Source organism: Populus euphratica, unplaced genomic scaffold, assembly GCF_000495115.2.
Source record: "Populus euphratica unplaced genomic scaffold, PopEup_1.0 scaffold7.1, whole genome shotgun sequence".
Taxonomy (NCBI): Eukaryota; Viridiplantae; Streptophyta; class Magnoliopsida; order Malpighiales; family Salicaceae; genus Populus; species Populus euphratica.
The window spans coordinates 1,356,197-1,376,271 of NW_011499871.1; the positions used below are offsets into that span (position 1 = coordinate 1,356,197).

General features: G+C 29.7%; 3 protein-coding genes across 3 annotated transcripts; 2 read left to right on the forward strand and 1 right to left on the reverse strand.

Annotated features, from left to right (window-relative positions):
• The first annotated feature begins 3,770 nt into the window (after positions 1–3,770).
• Positions 3,771–5,438, forward strand: LOC105127342 (ethylene-responsive transcription factor ERF061-like). Its single transcript, XM_011028602.1, has one exon. The coding sequence runs from the start codon at positions 4,140–4,142 to the stop codon at positions 5,079–5,081; it is 942 nt and encodes a 313-aa protein (XP_011026904.1). The 5' UTR covers positions 3,771–4,139; the 3' UTR covers positions 5,082–5,438.
• A 7,652-nt stretch (positions 5,439–13,090) lies between these two features.
• LOC105127343 (abscisic acid receptor PYL8-like) lies at positions 13,091–15,604 on the forward strand. Its single transcript, XM_011028603.1, has 3 exons — positions 13,091–13,392; positions 14,005–14,220; positions 15,025–15,604. Exons 1-3 carry the CDS (start codon positions 13,255–13,257, stop codon positions 15,241–15,243), a joined length of 573 nt encoding a protein of 190 aa, XP_011026905.1. The 5' UTR covers positions 13,091–13,254; the 3' UTR covers positions 15,244–15,604.
• Positions 15,605–18,758: 3,154 nt separating this feature from the next.
• LOC105127345 (uncharacterized) lies at positions 18,759–19,755 on the reverse strand. Its single transcript, XM_011028604.1, has one exon. The coding sequence runs from the start codon at positions 19,595–19,597 to the stop codon at positions 18,944–18,946; it is 654 nt and encodes a 217-aa protein (XP_011026906.1). The 5' UTR covers positions 19,598–19,755; the 3' UTR covers positions 18,759–18,943.
• Between the last annotated feature and the right edge of the window lie 320 nt (positions 19,756–20,075).

A 20,075-nucleotide genomic window follows, 5' to 3' on the forward strand; every position in this document is an offset into this window, starting at 1 on the left:
GAGACAAAGGGAAAAGAGGGTAGCATGTGCTAGCTCTATACAAGATATTGTGAACTCTTGATGAGTGTTTGTCTTTGTAGTTTAATTTATTTATTTAAAAAAATATTTAAAATATTAAATTAATATTTTTAAATATTTTTTTGATAACTTTAATATGCTGATATAAAACATAAATCAAATAAAACAAATTATTGTAGTGCATTTATAACTAAAAATACATTTTTAAAAAGCATGTTACACCATATTATCAAATACATATTTAAACATTAAGTTTTTAAATTCCTTGTAGATCCACTAAAAAACAAAAATAATTAATAAGTTATTACAACTAAGAAAAATAAATATCACAGCGCGCGCTAAGTAGCACAATCAATTAAAACTCAATAAATTGTGCTACTTTCATTTGTTTAATTCTATACTGCTAGGAGTAGTGCATCTCTTAAAAATTAAAAAAATAAAAATAAAGATTGGGTATTTTATTCATTTGTCTCAAAATTTGCTTACCAAGCAGCATAATCTTTATATTTATTTATTTTATATTTTTAAAAGCTATGCTACTCTTAGTAGCAGAACCTCTTTAAAGATTGCGCTACTAAACATTCAAGGTAATGAATGTTATATATATATATAAAGGTTGCGTTGCGCTACTAGTAGTGAAATATATTGTGTATTGGTTCTACAACAGTACCATTTAAATTTTTCTATTTTTTTTCTCAACTGGTTTATTAATTATTTTTGCTGCGGTGCTATTTAAGAGGAAAAAAGAAAATCTCCATTCAGAGCATGAATTATAAATGCTTTTAATAATTCTTTTATTTGAAATGAAGTTATTCTTAAACCAGATTGTAAATTAACTGAGACTATTTTCTTTCGAGCATCCCTTATATCAATATGATATTCTAATAATAATTTAATAAATTCCAATCACTTACAACACTAGAATCATACATCATGGCTCTCATTTTGTGATATGTGCTATTTTATGCTAGTTTTACATATAAAATTAAATAAATTTAATTCTCTAATCAAATCAAACATATACTGACCACTTTAAATAAAAACAATTCAAGGAATTTACGAGAATTCTACTCACATGCTTTATATTTAAGTTGATAACTAAAAAATAGAATCATGATAGGCAAAACGAGACCAAAAGATCGTTCTTTTTTAACTTCTCCAAACATTTAATTCATTTTTTTTCTTTTACTTCCTAACATGTTGAGAGAGAGAGAGAGAGAGAGAGCTTAGCCGGCTACATAGCCGAGCAGAGCTTGAAGTGCAGCTTCGGATAGGAGTGCAGAGTGTCCCCTGGAATATAAAGAAAGGCAGAAAAAAATTAAGGACAATTTATCCGGCACGAGAAGAAACGGAAAAGCAAAATGTCCTCGCACTGCCAAAAGCCAAGACGCGTGGCAGAGAAGGCTTTAAATGTGTAAGACTTTTTAAACACACAGGTAGCTCTGACTTCTGTGTAATAAATAGAACGGAAAGATTTTGAATTTTTATTAGTTTTGAATTTATTTTTATTTTTAAATTGTTTTTATAGGTTAGTATTAAAAATAAATTAAAAAATAAATTATTTTAATATAATTTTAAGTAAAAAGCATTTCAACAATCAATTTCTACCTCCCATAGGCACATAATAGGGTTGTAGCCTGGAGAAATCTTATGAGATCATATGTGATTTTGAATTTTATTCTGTTTTTAAAATTGTTATTTATTCAAAAAAATATTAAACTAATAATTTTCATATGTTTTAAATAATTTTAATGTACTAAAATTTAAAAATAAAAAATTATTATTGAAAAATATTTTCAAGATATATCCGGGACTACATTTAAATAGAAAGTATTTTTAAGCCGCACCACAAAATCTCCAGTGGCGATCTAGAGTAACTTCATGTGCTTTTGACACATAAGTCCTTGTTTATTTACTACCTTGTATTTGCTTGAGATAGTTAAAACTTAAAAGCCTAGATTTCATTAATATTAACGTTAGCTTTTTAAAAACTGTACTTTCATTGTGGATATCAAATGTAAAAAAACAATGAATCGAGTAAGTATTTTGTTTAGCTATGTTTCCTCTAATTGTACCTCAAATTGTTGTTTAATTAACAGAAATTTGAGATTAAGATATATCCTATTGTCAAGTAGTTTTTTGAAAAATTAATAATTACATGTTCTGAGACGGATTGACCAGAGATTAACTATTGTCAAACACTCCTCTTATACTTTTCTTTTCGTTTCTTTTCTTTTCTCGTGCTCTGAGAACAAGAGACCCCCAACACTAAACATACCGTAAATCAATAAGCTAACCAGTGGAGTTTGGGGAGAACTTACATGAGTGAAGATTATATATACATATAAGGGTATCTTAGGGCTTGGGATTGTAGTGTTAATAACAGTTCAAAATATTTTTTATTTAGAAATATATTAAAATAAAATTATTTTTATTTTTTTAAAATTATTCTTGATATTAGTATACTAAAATCATCTGAAAATATTAAAAAATCAATCTTAAATAAAATAATTTAAAAAATTTTGAAAATACAATTCACACATTCCAAAACACCCCAATTCGGTGCCCACTTCACTGCATATATGGATTCTGAAGTGTAAATAACATCATTGTGAGCTTATTTTTGTAAATATTAGGTGTAAATTCATAATATACAAAAATAAACTGGTAGTAGCCTGACATGAGTAATGAATAACCCAAGAACAAAAAGCTTAAGCGGCATTGTGTTACTTAGATGCAACAAAATAATCAAATCATGAGAAATTCTATGATGATATCATTAAAATCAACTTAATAGATCAATTTTTAAACATTCTAATCCAATTATTTGCATAGATTGAGCATCAAATTAACTGTATGGGAGCTGTAACAACGTGTCAAGTCAATTTTTAGGGCTATAGACAATCAAAATAATCCATAAAAATATGGATTGATTTTAATAATAAATTAACATTACATATTTTATTATTTTTATTTTATGGCAGAGACATGACAAATTATTCATGGTCAATCCCAATTTATATATAAAAATCACGACTCAGTTCATGGAAATAATAGTAACAATGCGTGGCACTTTTTTTTCTCATAGTGGTGGTGCCAATAATAAGTTTTCTTTCCATTTCTTTTCTTATTATTTTTTTTCTTTTCTCCCCTTAAATTCTACAGCCTTCAGTTGTTTTTTCCTTTAAGGGATTATTTTTTCCATTTGTCATTTATAGTCCCTTGACTTTTGGTCTCTCAAAAAATTAAAAACCCGAACAATATTATGCATAATCGAGTCCAAGTCAAATGATAGATTAAGCTTGGATCAGATGGAATTCGAGCTTATATCAAAGCTTCTTTGGAGAATTATGGACTAAATTTTAAAAAAATTAACTTAAACTCATGTGAAATGAAACTCGTAACTCAACTGATCGGTTCTTATATTTAGGGGCTAAAATAAAAAAAAATTAAATAAATTAATTTTTTTCCATTCATCATTTATAGTCCCTAGAGTTTTGATCTATCGAAAAAAAAAAATACAGTACATTTATCAATCATGAATAAAATAAATATAGAAGGATTAAATGAAAAAATAAAAAGAAAAAAGAAGCCAACCATTAGTTTTTGTTAACACCATGAGTGCATTATTGTCATTACGGCAGAGGCCAACCTTTACTTGGACTAAAATTTCAAAAGACGAGGAATTTCATAGCTGTAAAATACGGCAAGGCCACGGAAAGTCCTCAACTTGCTCTGCAGCTATAAATACACCAACTAGTACCCAAACACAAGCCACCCTAACCCAAAAATCTTCTTTGAAATACTTCCCCCAAAAAATTCCGACGACATCTTCTTCTCTCAAAGCCAAATTACTTTCGTTTCACCATCGCCAATCTGCTCTTCATCAAACACTTTATTATTCCGTTTGCCCATTATAGCTCAAGCCTTAAGCTTTCTCTTCATCTCTCAAAACCCCTTCATTGTTTTCTAGCAAGACCGTTTCTTTTTTACTAGGATCTCATTTTTCTTTTGAAAACTAATATTTTGAAGGAAAAGGGACGGTTTTTAGTGCCCATTTTACTTCCCTTTTATTTTCTCCCTGTTTCCTCTGTTTTCCGTTCCAAAAGTTTCAGATAATCATGGAAAGAATGCAAGAAAACAACTTTTCTTTTGCATTTAACAACACAATTGATATTGGTTCCTCACTGTCACAACTTATATTGGCAGGAGGGACCAACACTTTGGATTCAGTTTTCTCGTATTGCCAAGCAGCAAGTACTCTTACTACTCCAGCTTTTGAGCCTTTAGGCTCATCAGTCTATCTCCACCAGAGAGATCTATTACAAAAATTCAGTGAAGAAAACAGAACAAACACTTCCTTTTCTCACAATTGGCTAGCAAACCCTCTTCAAAACCCTGTGCACACTAGAAATTATTTGGCTCCGACCAAGAAGAAACTATACAGAGGAGTCAGGCAGAGGCATTGGGGCAAATGGGTTGCTGAAATTAGACTCCCTCAAAACAGAATGAGAGTCTGGTTAGGTACCTATGACACAGCAGAAGCTGCAGCTTTTGCTTATGATCGTGCAGCTTATAAACTTAGAGGTGAATATGCAAGATTGAATTTTCCAAATCTAAAAGATCCTACTGAGCTAGGATTTAAAGATTGTACAAGATTGGATGTTTTGAAGAGTACCGTAGATGCCAAGATTCAGGCAATTTGTCAGAAGGTTAAAAAAGAGAGGGCTAAAAAGAATGCAGGAAACAAGAGTACTGTTGATGGTAAAAGCACAGAAAGTCAAAAACCAGTGAAGGTAGATTCAAATTCATCAACACCATCACCGTCGTCGTCCTCGTCGCAGCCGCCGCCGCCTTTTCTTTCGGGCAATAATTGGGGTTGTAGTGAATTGGTGTCGCCGTCTGTTTCTGAAGAGGGGCTTTGGAAGTGTGAGAGTTCTTCTCCTTCTTTGTCTACAGATTGTACTGTAATGGTGCCACAAGATTCGGAATTCGAAGGCTGTTCGCTTGCAAGAATGCCATCTTATGATCCTGAGTTAATTTGGGAGGTTCTTGCTAATTAAGTATCATTTCTGTTACCAATCTGAATTAGGGACGGATGATTATTAATTTGGAGAAACATTTGCTCATTGTATCTCTGGATGTTTTCTTAGTGCAAAATGTAAATGGTAGTTGCTATCTAAGTATGCTATCTCTATTTACTGTCTTTTTTTTGTAGGATTTTTGGAGCTTGTTCTAGTTCAGGTAAAAAGAATTCTTAATATGGTCGTCCTATTGTGGCCGTTGTTTTTGTATCAAGGCAATTTTAGGGCTGTCTCTTGGCAGAGTACCAAACTGGGTATTGTAAGAGAGAGTTTGGCATCTACTGTTGTTTATAGTAGCAGTTTTGTTTTATGATTATATTTTGAGTTTTGAATGGATTTTACAGCTTCCCCTTGTTGCTAATAAAGAGAGGCTTCTTGTGGTTATAGTTCGGCCTCTTGTTTTCTTATTAGGGCATTCAAGGATTTCTTGTTGCATACTCCCGTGCTCCACAATTGGTTGCTGCAAAGCCTGGGTAACATCAGTTGTTACAAGTAACAAATTAGGGGTGCTTGGAGCATGTTAGGAGTTAATTTGAAAGTGTTTTTTTATTTAAGAATATATATTAAAATATTTTTTTAATTTATTAAAATTTATTTTTAACAGGAGCGTATCAAAATATTCTAAAATTACTATATAAAAAAATTTTAAAAAATAAATTTTAACTAAAAAATACAACCTCAATACCTAGCAATTATATTTGTAGTTCTTCACTACTTTCCCTTGTCTTACTCGATACTAATTTAGGTGCTTTTCAAATAATAATCGATGAAGGGAACCTTTTCATGGATGAAGAGGACTGAGGGATACAAATCAAAAGCAGAGTAGATGACCCGTGTATTTGTTTGATAAACTGTTCCTTTTTATATGACGAGGAGCTCGTCTTTCCAATGATTTAAGAGGTATTGGTTCTTGGGAATAGCAGTGGAAGCTAATCGTTATTCAGATAATGATTGTTTCAATAATTATCTCTGTATTTAATTAATATGTTTAGAAGGTCAATTTAAAGTTTGATGAAGACAAAATGATTAAGAAAGATTGAATTAGTAGAGGTATATTAAAGTTTTATTTTTAATACACTTGGTGTTATTAAAAAGATTTTAATAAAATAATTTTAATTATATCTTAAAAAAACAACTAAACATTATCCTAATTTATTAAAGATTTTATTCAAAATTAATTTAGAATTAATTACAATCTTATTTGATGTTGTTTCAAGTATATACTTGACCAACATTTATTTTTATTATTAAAATTAATATTTTATCAGTTTATTTATCAATATTTAAATTACCAATTAAATTATTGATGGTTTTAAAATTACCAATAAGACACTCACTGGTGATGCATAATTTCCATCAATAAATTATTTATACCAATAAAAATATAGCTTTTACGTTGAAAAAATATTCCGTGGTTGTAAATCAATTTTCTGATTGTGTTTACAACATGATTAATTATCGACAAGAATTGCGAATAAATTTCAACTTTCGTCCAAAAAAAACTGTCCTGCCTTATAAGGAAAAAGAATTAATATTAAACTTGTATAACAAGCCACGTTAATGGGTATGAATCCGTAAGCACATCCATTAATTTGTTGTGTTAGAGCTTATAAAAGCCTGAATATTCCGTTACAAATGGTATAGCATAATCTCGACAGAAAATATATATTTTATCTTAAAAAAAGGAAAAAAAATACTATTTATATTGTATCAAAACTTTCTCTTAACGATTACGAAATGTTGATTTATTTTACTGAATGCATCGTATACTTTATCTTGTAAACTTGAATACACTGCAGCATATTATAATTTTTAAGTAGATATAGAAATTGCCTTGCACAAATCCATTTCTTGTGCTTTATTCTTGTTCCCCGTGAGATCCAGTTTGGGCCAGTAAGATTCATAATGTTGTGCTTTATTCTTGTTCCCCGTGAGATTGGGCCAGTAAGATTCATAAAGCTTCAATAATGGAGTGATCTGATTGTAAGGCAACGTACAATCTACCCAGAAAACAAAAACCAACGTACAATTTTTTATTTTAAAAAATCATTTGATTGGAAATAACTTTAAATTTTAATTAAGAATTTGTTACAGAATTGAGTCAAGTTTTGCTTTAATTAAAAGTCAGTTTTTTTTAAAATTTAACCTAAGAATTTTAACTTATACGAGGTATTTGACCGGCGTTTCATTCCAAGTCAAATAATTTATTTTGATAAAAAAAAAAAATATGTTAGATTTTTCAATATTTTTTTTAAAAAATCATAATAAAAAATATTATGCATATATTTAGTTAAATAAATCAAGAATTATTTATATTAATAAATACAAAAATTGTATTAACACATTTATTCCTCTGATTTTATTGCAGTTTGAAACTATAAGATGCTATTTTCAGAAAGTATATTATTTTTTAAAATTAAATATTGAAGTAAACTTTTTGAGAGATTATTATATATTTCTAGATCTATATATAATAACGCGATACCTATATAACTAGATAGTTATCATAATATATTTCAAAGGAATAATAGTTTATAAATATCTAATAATTTTATATCTCTCTACTAGAAAATCTTTACACTAACGAGTACTATAGATTAACTCACTTTCATTCAATCGATGGGCATTGGATGTCAATCTTGCCGTTTAATAAAGTTAATTATGCGTATAACAAAAATGAAGAAATGAGGATTTTACAACTCCTAACGTTATAGTTAAACTAATTAGAAAAGGAATAAAAAAAAATCTAAAAGAATATACTTTGGATCTAATATGGGCACAAAATGACAACCAATTACATCACGATGGTCCCTTACACAACTAGGCTTGTAAACTTCCAGCTTGATTTTACAGTCAAATTCAAATTTTGCTCTTTTCATCACCAAACTCGTCTGGATTTCTTATTGGATATGGGCATTTGATCTAAAACTCGTCTGGATTTCTTATTGGATATGGACATTTGATCTATAAATACACCTACCAGACATCTAGTTGCTGCTTATCATCACCATAAGAATAAATATCTTAAAAATTGAAAGCCTTTGAAATATAAATATTATTTGGAAAATTAACAATATAAACATTATTACTGAAATGTTGCGAAGTCCATATCCCTTATGGTGTAGCTTCTTTTCTTGTACGGAGACACCATCATCGTATCTGTTTTCTCGAACACATGGAAACAAACAATGTTTATCGATGGTCTCTTTGCACATGGTATTGGCTTGCTGTAATATATGTCTCGTATTTGCTTGTAAAGTAAGTGAATGTTCTATGTGACATAACAATTGCCTTTCGGAACTAGTACAAGATTAATCAAGTGCATGGCTAGGACACTGTATATACATAATCTTGAAATGATGCTTTATTTATTGAACTGTGTTTGGCATTATTATGTATGATATCTACACATGCAAGCGCAACAATATCCCATTATCGTGTGCAAAGTATACATGAATTTGATCTTATGCATCTGCTACCATCTGTTCGATCTGCAACAATATTATAACCCTCTTTGAAATTGGTACAGGATCAATTACGTAGCACATTGCATATATAAAAATTCAAATGGTGCTTTATTTATTGCACTGTATTTTGGCATTATTGCATACAAATCATGCATCACCCTATCTCATTTCTTGAATATTTTGGTGAGATAGTGTTTATCAGTAGTCTTATTATATCTAGCATTGGTTTGCTAATAATTATGCTTTATCTATTGCATTTTGTGAATTTTATATATGCAAGTGCAACATCCCAGTGCTTAGTACAAGATTAATCAAGTGCATGGCTAGGACACTGTATATACATAATCTTGAAATGATGCTTTATTTATTGAACTGTGTTTGGCATTATTATGTATGATATCTACACATGCAAGCGCAACAATATCCCATTATCGTGTGCAAAGTATACATGAATTTGATCTTATGCATCTGCTACCATCTGTTCGATCTGCAACAATATTATAACCCTCTTTGAAATTGGTACAGGATCAATTACGTAGCACATTGCATATATAAAAATTCAAATGGTGCTTTATTTATTGCACTGTATTTTGGCATTATTGCATACAAATCATGCATCACCCTATCTCATTTCTTGAATATTTTGGTGAGATAGTGTCTCAATTTCTGTTTTTGGTTTAACATCACATATAATCTGAATCATATTGCTAAGTGTTGAATTTAGTGACTTTATTTTTCTCTTTATCTATTGGAATATAGGTGTTATTGCACCCCTAATATTAGGTATAGTTTTCATATCTCGCATCATTATTAAATTCTAATTACATATCTACTTTCTGTTTTGATAAGAAAAACAAGCCTTTTTTTGTTATGTTAATGAAATCTAAAAGAAAACCTACTAACAAAAATTTAGAGTTGAAATATTTCTAAATAAAATAAAAATAAAAGCTCAATCCATAAACTATATATAAAAAAAGTAATATAAAGTATACAGGTGGGCTAGGTTACTCAAGTTTCAAAAATTTCAACCTATCACCTAACTTATGATATCTATTTCTTAGGTTTTTTTACATACTATCACATGTAATATTTATATTATATGATTTTAAGAGATGAAGTAGGGTTAGATAATATAAATATTATAGATATGATGATTTTTTTAACACCCTTACTTTTTTTCATTTAAATTTATAAATATCTTATTATAATAGAGGCTAGTAGGGCCTCTAATTAAAAATGGCAATAGTCTCCTCTCGGTTAAGTAACTAGCCAAAACTCATCCTTTCAAGTCTAGAATTACCTTTTCTTTCAATAAAAAATGAAGAATGCAAAGTTGATAACCTCATATCATGAATGCAAAAGTAATTAATGAGTAAGTTCTGAGTTTTCTAACACTTTTCTCACGGCTGGCTAAAATCTTAATCATGCTCATAAAAGCTTTTCAAGCAATAAAATCTATTAATCTTTCCTCTCAAAATAACTAATGAGGTATCCTTTATACTTAAAGTAGTAATAATCTTATTTTAAACCTCTCTTATGCATGATTTTAAATATAAATTGTTGAAGGTAAGTCACCATCTCGTGTGCAATTTATTACTACTTCTTTTCTGACCATGTAGAAATTTTAGTACTGCTTTATAATCAAAATACAACACAAATTTTTTTTCCATATATTCTCATATCAGTAGAATCCTAAAAATAACATCAAACACCATATCATAAACTATTTTAATCTAATATCACTCAATTTCACATTAAAAAACATTGCTAGACATATAAAATTCAATAGTTTACTCATTAAATAATTTATTTTCAAATAAATATTAATTTTGATACCATACTTGACAGTATTTCAAAACATGGTTAAAACCGTGTTTTTTAAAAATTAAAAAAATAATTTAAAATTATTTTTTTATTTTTTTAGATTGTTTTTATTTGTTAATATTAAAAATTATTTTTTAAAAATAAAAAATATTATTTATTATTTTTAAATAAAAAATATTTTAAATTCAATTATTTATGTACCCTTGAACACTCTTTTAACTTGAGTTTTGGTACGTTAGGAATTATAATCGTACTTCTATCCTCTCTTTTTTTACATGTGGGTATTATTGTAGCTCATGTACTTTGCATGTCTTTTAATTGGAAGAATAAAGTCAAATGACATCTTTTCCAGTAAAGTTGGGATTACATGCAAGAAATAAACAGTGTTTTCGTAGAAAACAAAATGTAAAATGAGCGTGGATTGATTGGTACGAATTTATACTTATTCCCCTACCTTGTGAGCGTCGCTGCGGCGAAGAACAGTCAGATAGGGTTTGTTTGATATTATTGTTATGAAATGATTTAAAATATTTTTTATTTTAAAATAAATTAAAATAATTATTTATTTTTAAAAAATTATTTTTAATATTAATACATTAAAATAATCTGAAAATAAAAAAAAATTATTTTAAATAAAAATAAAAAAAATAAATTTTTTAAAAATATAATTAAAATTATCACATTACCAAATACTTTTTTAAAAAAATTATCACATTACCAAATACTTTCTAAGCTCCCTGTGTTTATTTAAAATTAATTTTTTTTTAAAAAGTAAATTTCAGAAAAATTAATTATAGAAAAGTAAATTGTTTTTTATGTTTGGTAGTATAATAGAAAATAAATTAAAAAATAATTTTTAGTATTTGGTTATATCATGGAAAATTAGTAGAAAAATAACTTATTAATATTTTATTTTTTTCAAGTTTATTAAAATAATGAAGAATAAATCTTACATCAAAAAGTCCAATGAGAATGAAATTGAAAAAAATATAATTTCATAAATTATCTCAAATAAAATAAATAATAATCAAAATAATAAAGATAAAACCTAACAAATAAAAAAATTAAAAGATAATAATAATAATAATAATGACTATTTCATAAATTATTTTAAATAAAATAAGTAACAATTAAAAGAATGAGTATCAAATTTGATATATATAAAATTTTAATTAAAAAATAAAAAAAATAACAATTATAAAAATAAGAACTAGAGTTAATATAAAAATTAAATTATAAAAAATTAAATTAAAAAATATATTTCAAATACACACACCCATGTGTGTCTATATATATATATATATTAATTAAAAGTTTAAGGATAAAATTTGATACAATCATAAAATAATATGATATTTTTAAATTTTGATAACTTCTAAAAGTATTTTCTATCCAAAATATAAAAAAATATTTTAAAAAAAATCAAACCTAATATTTTTTTAACCAAAAAATATTTTTTATTAATTAATTTTTTAATAATAAAAAAATAAAAATAATAATTTTTATAAAACCACTTTTCACCCGAGGAACGAGGCTCAGGAAAAAAACGATTTTCATGTTTCCATGGGAAGAAAGCTCGTTATTTTCCCGCATCATTCCATGGGAAGAAAGCTCGTTATTTTCCTGGGAATAACTATTTGAGTACCTAATAAAATCTAGAAAACAAATAAATAATGTTTGCTTGCTAGCAAAGCTACCCCGAGGAATATTCCTGGGAATAAAAGGCTGCAAGTTGCATCACTTGGGATCTGAAATTATTGATATTATCCGGTCCTCACTGAGCTCTTAAACACCCTGAGCTCCATCCTCTTCAAAAACTAGTTTAGAAACAGCTCTAAATTATAGAAGATTAGCATGCTTTCCATCTTATTATTCAAGGTCTAGCTCAAGATCAAGTGGTGTGAGTATATATTTCAATTCTTTTGTTTTAGATTTCCCCCATAAATGACAAATCTTTAAATAAATGGAAAGAAGAATAATAAGTAAATTTAAGAATAACTCGTAACCTAATAAAAATAACTACTCGACTTGATAGATGTAATTAAAAATTAATTTTGAAATAAAAATATGCACTCATAGAATGAGTTATTACTATATCCTTGCCAAATCAAAGATTTACTATTATTTAACACAAAATAAAAGATATTTAATAGAATTATATATATCAAGTTAGGTATGGATTGGATTTAATACTATTCATACTTTGTTCGTTATTTATCCAATGAGGTAACTATTGAAAAATATATATATTAATTGAGATTGGTTTGGGTCAATATATATTTATCATCTTTAACAGTTCTGGTATGATGAATGAAATTTTTAAAATTTAAAATAATATTGTTTTTATTTTATTTTTTTATCAAAAAAGACCAAAGGTTGGTTCTGGTATGATGAATGAAATTTTTAAAATCTAAAATAATATTATTTTTATTTTTTTTTATCAAAAAAGACCAAAGGTTGTTTTTACTTAAGTGCTCCCAACCCGAGTCTACTATTTAGCTAGGTCGACTCTCGTCGGGTCTTATAGCTATACACTTGGCTGTCATATGAAATGGGCAATAAAGTCTTTAAGGACTAAAACGTTACGTCTTCAAAAAAAAGAGACTAAAATGTAGAAAGTACAAACAAAGGAAAACAACACTAAAAAATAGGCAACTTGCTATTTGTTTCTTATTTATTTTTTTAAATAAATAAATTATAATAATAATACTAATAATCAAGTAGTAGTAAACGATGAGATGAGAAGAAGCTCTGGACCTTTCGCTATTGGAGGAGCTGCCAATGGCGGTGCTCTTTGTCCTTTTCTTCTTCTGCTGAAACCACCACCACCACCGGCTGCGGCGATCTTTTAACCTTTAAAGATGGTGACAAATGATTATGTGACGATTGCGAATGGAATGATGGAAGATGAGTTTGTAAAAAGACATCATAAACATGATGTTAAAGAACATCAGTGTAGTTCTTCTCTTGTTAAACACATTAAAGCTCCTGTTCCTCTTGTAAACACCGGCTCCTTTGTCTTTGTCTCTGTTTTTTTAATGGTTAAAGTTAATATTTAGTTTTTTTTTTAAGATCTGAGATCATTTAAGATTGTTTATATTGTTCATTGGATTTATTTATGGTTCTATTTTGTATGGATTTTAGTTTCAGGGCATGTTTGGATGAGTTTTTGTTTAAAGATAAATGATCTTATATATTATTAAATAAGTCTGTAGCATGTTTTTTTTTTTTTAAGTGATAAATTGATTCAAATTTGAAGCTATGATTGAAATTGGTTCAGTTTTTGGATTTATAAGAATGAGGTCATTACTTGTCTGTGCTGTTGCTTATTTTGAAGGTTGAAAGTTTGTGTAAATTGTTGTGTTTCGATCAATTTGTGCTAAAACAATGAAAAATTGTGCAGTTTTAATGAATTTGTTCCGAAGCTGAAGCTATGAAGAATATTTACTCTTTTCGTGATCATTTAAATTCAAAATTTTTGTAATTGTGGGTAGAAATGACATTACCGCTTCATATGTTATGGCTTGAATGATTGGATTTCTACGGAGAAGATGAAAATGTCTTGATAATTTTATGCGTGTGTGAATTATTGGTGGTGTTTGCATGATCAGGTGTGGTCTTTGGTGAGGAGATTTGATCAACCACAGAAGTATAAGCCGTTTGTAAGCAGGTGCATTGCGCAGGGTGACCTTCAGATTGGAAGTGTTAGAGAGGGGAATGTTAAGTCTGGACTTCCAGCTACTACTAGTACTGAACGTTTGGAGCTATTAGATGACGATGAGCATATTTTTGGTATGAAGATTGTTGGTGGAGATCATAGACTCAAGGTACATTTTTCTTTGCTGTCTTGCATAAACATGCGCTGGATTGTGTTTGATGAAGCAATTCTAAGTATTGAAAGTTCAGTGAATTCAAATAATCACATGTGTGTTGGTGGGAGCTGAATCTTAGATTAACCTGACAAGATTAGACTGGTTGCACGATGTGGATAGCATTGCATAAACCATTCCTCTAGAGTTTGTGTGGTTGGTCTACCTTGTTGTTAATGCGGTTTTGCGAAAAATGTTATAATATGGTTTTTGATCGTTGCAGATGCTGATGCAGTTTTGCTCTGAATTCTAGCACCATATTCTAAAATTATTTGCCACATTACAAAATAACCTGTAAAATTTGTGTCACAATTTGGCCGGATATATTTTGTTGAGTAATTTTTGTGTTAAGTTACAGGAGTTAGAATCGAACTTTACTGTACCATTGGGGCTCTGAGTTTGAATTTCAGGTTAAGATTTAACTAAATGAAAATCTGAAAGCTTCTGAAAAGTAATGTCATCGTAAACAAGATTACATGCAATGTGATTGATCTACCATCATTGATCGGTTTTAGAAACTAGGTTATTCAATTTGTATGATTCATAAACAAGATCTTGCTTAGTGACTAGCTATATACCAGATTTGTATGATAACTAGTAAGAATTTTCTACCATATGCATTTCTAGAATTCACATTTGAGGTTGCTAGATTTATTTCTATGATTTGAACAACTTGTTGGTCTTTTATCTTCTCATGCCATCCTTGCCATTTTGTTCTGTCGGCTAAAAACGCTTCATTCTCATTGTTTGTCTATTTTACAGAACTATTCGTCCATTGTTACTGTTCATCCAAAGGTCATTGATGGGCGACCAGGTACGTTGGTGATCGAGTCATTTGTAGTGGACGTGCCTGATGGAAATACCAAGGATGAAACATGTTACTTTGTTGAGGCCCTGATCAAGTGCAACCTGAAGTCATTGGCTGATGTGTCAGAGCGTTTGGCTGTGCAAGACCGGACAGAACCCATTGACAGAATGTAAGTATGTGGGGCTGATTCCTGGTGTAGAGAATTTATTTGGAAATATAAGGTTTTCATTGTCAAAGAATGGAGAATTTGGCATCCAAGAGGCGAAGTCACTTTTCTTTTCCTTACACTTCTGTTCAATCTCCTTGCACTATTTGGATATCTTTTGTCTATAGTAGTGGGCAAGCTCATTTACTGCCTATATAGGATTCCTAAACAAAACCAACACGCCAGATTGTCTTTTGTTCTTGTTCAATGCTTTAATAATGTGGTATGTATTCACATCTGATTGTAAATATGCATGCACGATGACACAATCGAACATTAGAATGTTTGTTTTGCATTTGTTCAACTACTTCTAATCCTTTTTCTGGCTAGTTGGTTTATGCATCTCTGTGTCGCACTCATGGGTGAGTCTCCACTCAACCCAGTTACACTTTATCGACCTGTTTTTGTTAGGCATGACCATAGACTGCCCATAGAAACCAGAACCCAGAATGATAAGTTCACATTCTGTTCTCATCCTGAGTGCTGGTGCATGATAAAGCTTTCAGGTTTCAAGCTGTGAATTGGCACGCGGTTAATCCTTGATAATGCCTCGTTTTGAACAAGTTGCTAGGGACCAAAGAATGGTGACGTTTTCGCCAAATGAGATGACTGTAGATAAGGTTTAAGCTTGCTTCTATTACTCTGTCGTAGGATTGAAGATGTTGAAGCTTCTGAGATTGAGCCTCCTTCGGTAGGACGATTGCCTTGTGCATTTGCGGCCATACTACTACAGCTTCCGCAGAACTAGTAGGGGTGGAAATTATGTCGTTCTTGGAAAATAGATGCCCCAGTAAGTCCAAACTCCAAAGCCATAAGGCACTAGTGTTATTGAACATGGCTCGATAAGGATAGAAATCTGTGTTATCGGGGAGCCCATGAACCTGGTCTTCTGTCACAGCGTAGCCTTGGATGTCCACTCGTCCGAGCTTTATATAAAGCTGTAAAGGTGCAAAACTGGATAAAGAAATTTAGAAACGGCGAAAAGACGGTAAAACAGAGAGAGGCAAGTGACCGCAAAAGCATGAAAGAGATGAGAAGTGGAGCTGGACTGTGCCACCATTAGAAGTATTTTAAATTATCAGCTTGTAATCTTTCCCTTATGTTGAGCATATAAGAGTAACGTTTTGTCAAAAACACAAGTGAATACACCGAAAAAGAAAAGGAGATAACAGAGGTTCAGCTTGTAGATGACACATAAATTGTTCAGGAATGTATCTTAGAAATCAAAAGGAGTCTCAAGCAAGTTGCAAATTTATCGCGTTTCCCGATTTGGTCGGCTGTTGATGAACACAGGACAGAGTTTCCTTTTTCTCCCAGCCTTCAGTGTCGAGATGGTCAGAAATTTTGTATGGATAGCTATTATTTTGAATTAGGTATATAGAATAGATAGGTGGCCTGCGGCGTAAAAATGCGAGATTCAAGTTATTGAATGGAATATATTTAACAATATAATTAAAAAATAAGATATCAATAGAAAATAAAATAATAATTTAATGTTAAGGATGAACCTTATTAATATTATAAAAAATTATCTTTACAATATTCTTAACATATCCCAATAATCTTATTTGTTAATAAAATAAAAATTAAATGAAAAAAAAATAATTGTAAAGAAAAAAAAGTCAAAACAAAAAATATAAATCTCAATTCCAATCAAATAAAATGATGAATGAGAAAAGTGAAAATAAAATAATTTTAAAAAAAATAATTGATCCAAGTCTAAAAAAATAATTAATATAGGTTTGTATAAGCTAGTACATAGGTGAATTCTTAAAAATACATCCCCTGAAGGAACTAAATATGATATTTTTTTTATCATCCGGCTTGAGTAGAATTCAAGCCAAATCTATAACATAGTTATGGAATTAGAATAGCCATGTGAAAAACAAATTAAATAAAATTATAAAACTTAATTCTCAAATCAACCTAATATTAAAAGATGAAATTAAAAAAATAAAAAAACAAAAACATGAGTCAAACATGTCGAACTTATTGAATTCATGTCCCTGCACATGATATCAAGATAACTCTATAGAAAGGAAAGGTAAAAAGACAACAAATATCAATTTGTAATAAACCCAATGACAATGGATGAAATTAAAAATAACTAAAATCAAGCCAGTTCAACCTTAAAAATTTATGACACAGATCATGAAGTCAGGTCACGGTACAAAAGGCAAGCCTGAAAAAAAATAATGTTAAATTTTAACCAGCAAAAATAATTAGAGATAAAATTAAAAAAATAACAAAAAATGAATAAAAAAATGTAGATTTGAAAAGAATAAGTGAATTCTACACAAAAAATAAATAAAATCAAATCATAAATAATGAAATTGAAAAAAAATTAAGAAAAGGATAAGAAAAACTAAACATAACAATAAAAAATAAAAATAAAATTTAATATAAAAATAAAATATCAAGGGATAGAATTGAAAAAAAAACTGATTCAATAAAAAAATCAAAATCAAATACATTACAACCAAAAGAATAAAAATCCATTTTGATTCAACAAATAAATAACCAAACTTTAAATCAGACTAGATTTGTAATCCTCGACTTAGATCTGGTTTTTATGCATCATCGAGGTTTTAAATACCGCTCTCATCAAATTTTTTTCATTGTATGGAACTTGTGAATATCAAAAATAACTATTTTGGTTATTAAAAATGACATGAATAATATTTCTCTCTTTTTTCTTTTTAACTAAAGACAGAAAAATAGTAAAATTGAGTTTTTAAAATTTAAAAGAAACTAAATTTTATAAATTATGTTATTCGTAAAGACAAAGCATCTAAGTTATTTTTTTGCATAAACTCTGGAGAACATTTATTATTTTGGATGTAATTTTATTTTGATCTCTATGCTTGCAATTCTATACTTGCTTACGAAATAAAAAATGCAAAAGCTTCAAACAATAGAGTTGTTGTGCATGTCAAATAATTCAAAAATAAATAGTTAAGAATGAAATTAAAAAAATAAATTACAGAGTTAATTTATAATTATATGTGAGCGTGTAAAGAGTGAACAATGTATTGTTCACTATGAAAAGGCCACCCTTTAAAATTTTGTTAATAATTTATTTTTGCATCTAAAAATATTTTTAAAACCTTTTATTTGTTTTTAAATTATTATTTTTATAATTATAAATGATTTCATGAAATCAAATAAATTTTAAAAAATAAAAAATATATTTTTAAATAAAAAATTGAAAATCAAACATGTCAATCTCAAATACTAAAATAAAAGTTTGAAATCTAATAAAGATTTACGGACAATTATATTTTTCCTAGTAAACATTTGCGCTATAATCGATTGTTTTATTTTATTAAAAAAAAAAAGGATTTAAATGTCTTGCTTTTATTTTATGATGGATGTCCAAGTCCTTATTCCAGGAGGCTACCCCAGCTCCAAATTGTTCTTGAAAATCCCCGCAAACCTTCCTAGGCTTGAAGGGTTGAAGAATCTATTTATAAATTGCCTGCCTGAAACACAAAGCATAAGTAATTTCATTATTCATGTATCACATGCCATATACATATCGGCTATAGAGCAGCAACAAACATTTCGATTCAGCACGCACACTACTACATCTCTCTCATAGGATGCAATATTAAACCCAGCACGAAACACACATGATATTTTATAATACTAATAGCTTCCACATTTCCTCAGAAACCATGCTTCAAAAACTTGCGAATCCCCTTCAAAAACCCCCACTTGTGCTCCTGTTTATGCCCATGCTTCTCTTCCTTTTCCCTCTCTTCTCCTTCCACTTGGAGGTGCTTATGATGCTTCCTGTATCTCCACACCCTCTGTTCTCCATTTGCCACGTCATCAAAGAAATAAACCCTGGCCCTCTTGACAGGAATCTGCCTCCCAACGCCACGTGTCTCCTTATAATAAAGTCCATGTCCATGGACCTTCCCACCAGATACAAACATATCATTACCGTAGACACGTGGCTTCATCATCCCTTGCCCATGACGACATCGGTAACGAGGACGTAACGGCAGTAGGGGACGTCGAGGGAAGAAATGACGGTTTATTGGACGGAAAGTCACAACTGTTAACGGCACCACCGTCTCGATCGATTTCGTTGTTGATGACCCTGGGTCCGCTTTGTCCTCGATTTTTACATCCACTGGATAATTTACTGTTGTTTCGGGACTCTGGCTAGGGAGGAGGAGAACAGGGGTGGCTTTCGGCTCGGATTTTGGTAATTCGGGTAGAGTCCCTAGATCTAACGGGGTGCGAGAAAATGCGATGGTGCATAGAAAGAAAAGAACAGTGACAGTGATGGTAGCGGCGAGTTTACCGGCCATTTCGAGAACGAAAGGTTATCTAGGGTTCTGGTCATTATGTGGAGGTTTAATATAGAGAGAGGGAAAGCGGGACAGGTTGGGCAGGTGGGAAAGAAAAGGGCAGCGGGCAAGACGGGACACAAAGCACGTGCTCGGTGGAAATAAAGGATTGGCGTTTTGATCGGGTTTTTGTTTAACTGGTGGGAATTCCTTTCATTCTATGGGTGCTTATATTTTATAGAGGTTTTTTTTAGATATATTAAAATAATATTTTTTAAATTTATTTTTGGTGTTATAATTTAAAATTATAATTTCATTTTAAAAAAAATCAGTTGAAACTAAATATGTCAAATACTCCCGTAAATAAAAAGATTATTATTATTATTTAGAAAATGGTAAGATTCAATAATTAAGGGAGACTTGCGTGTAGAAGAAATTTGTAGCGTGTTGTGACTGGTTATCGTGGATGTGTGTGCTCAGGTGAGTCCTTTCTTTTGGT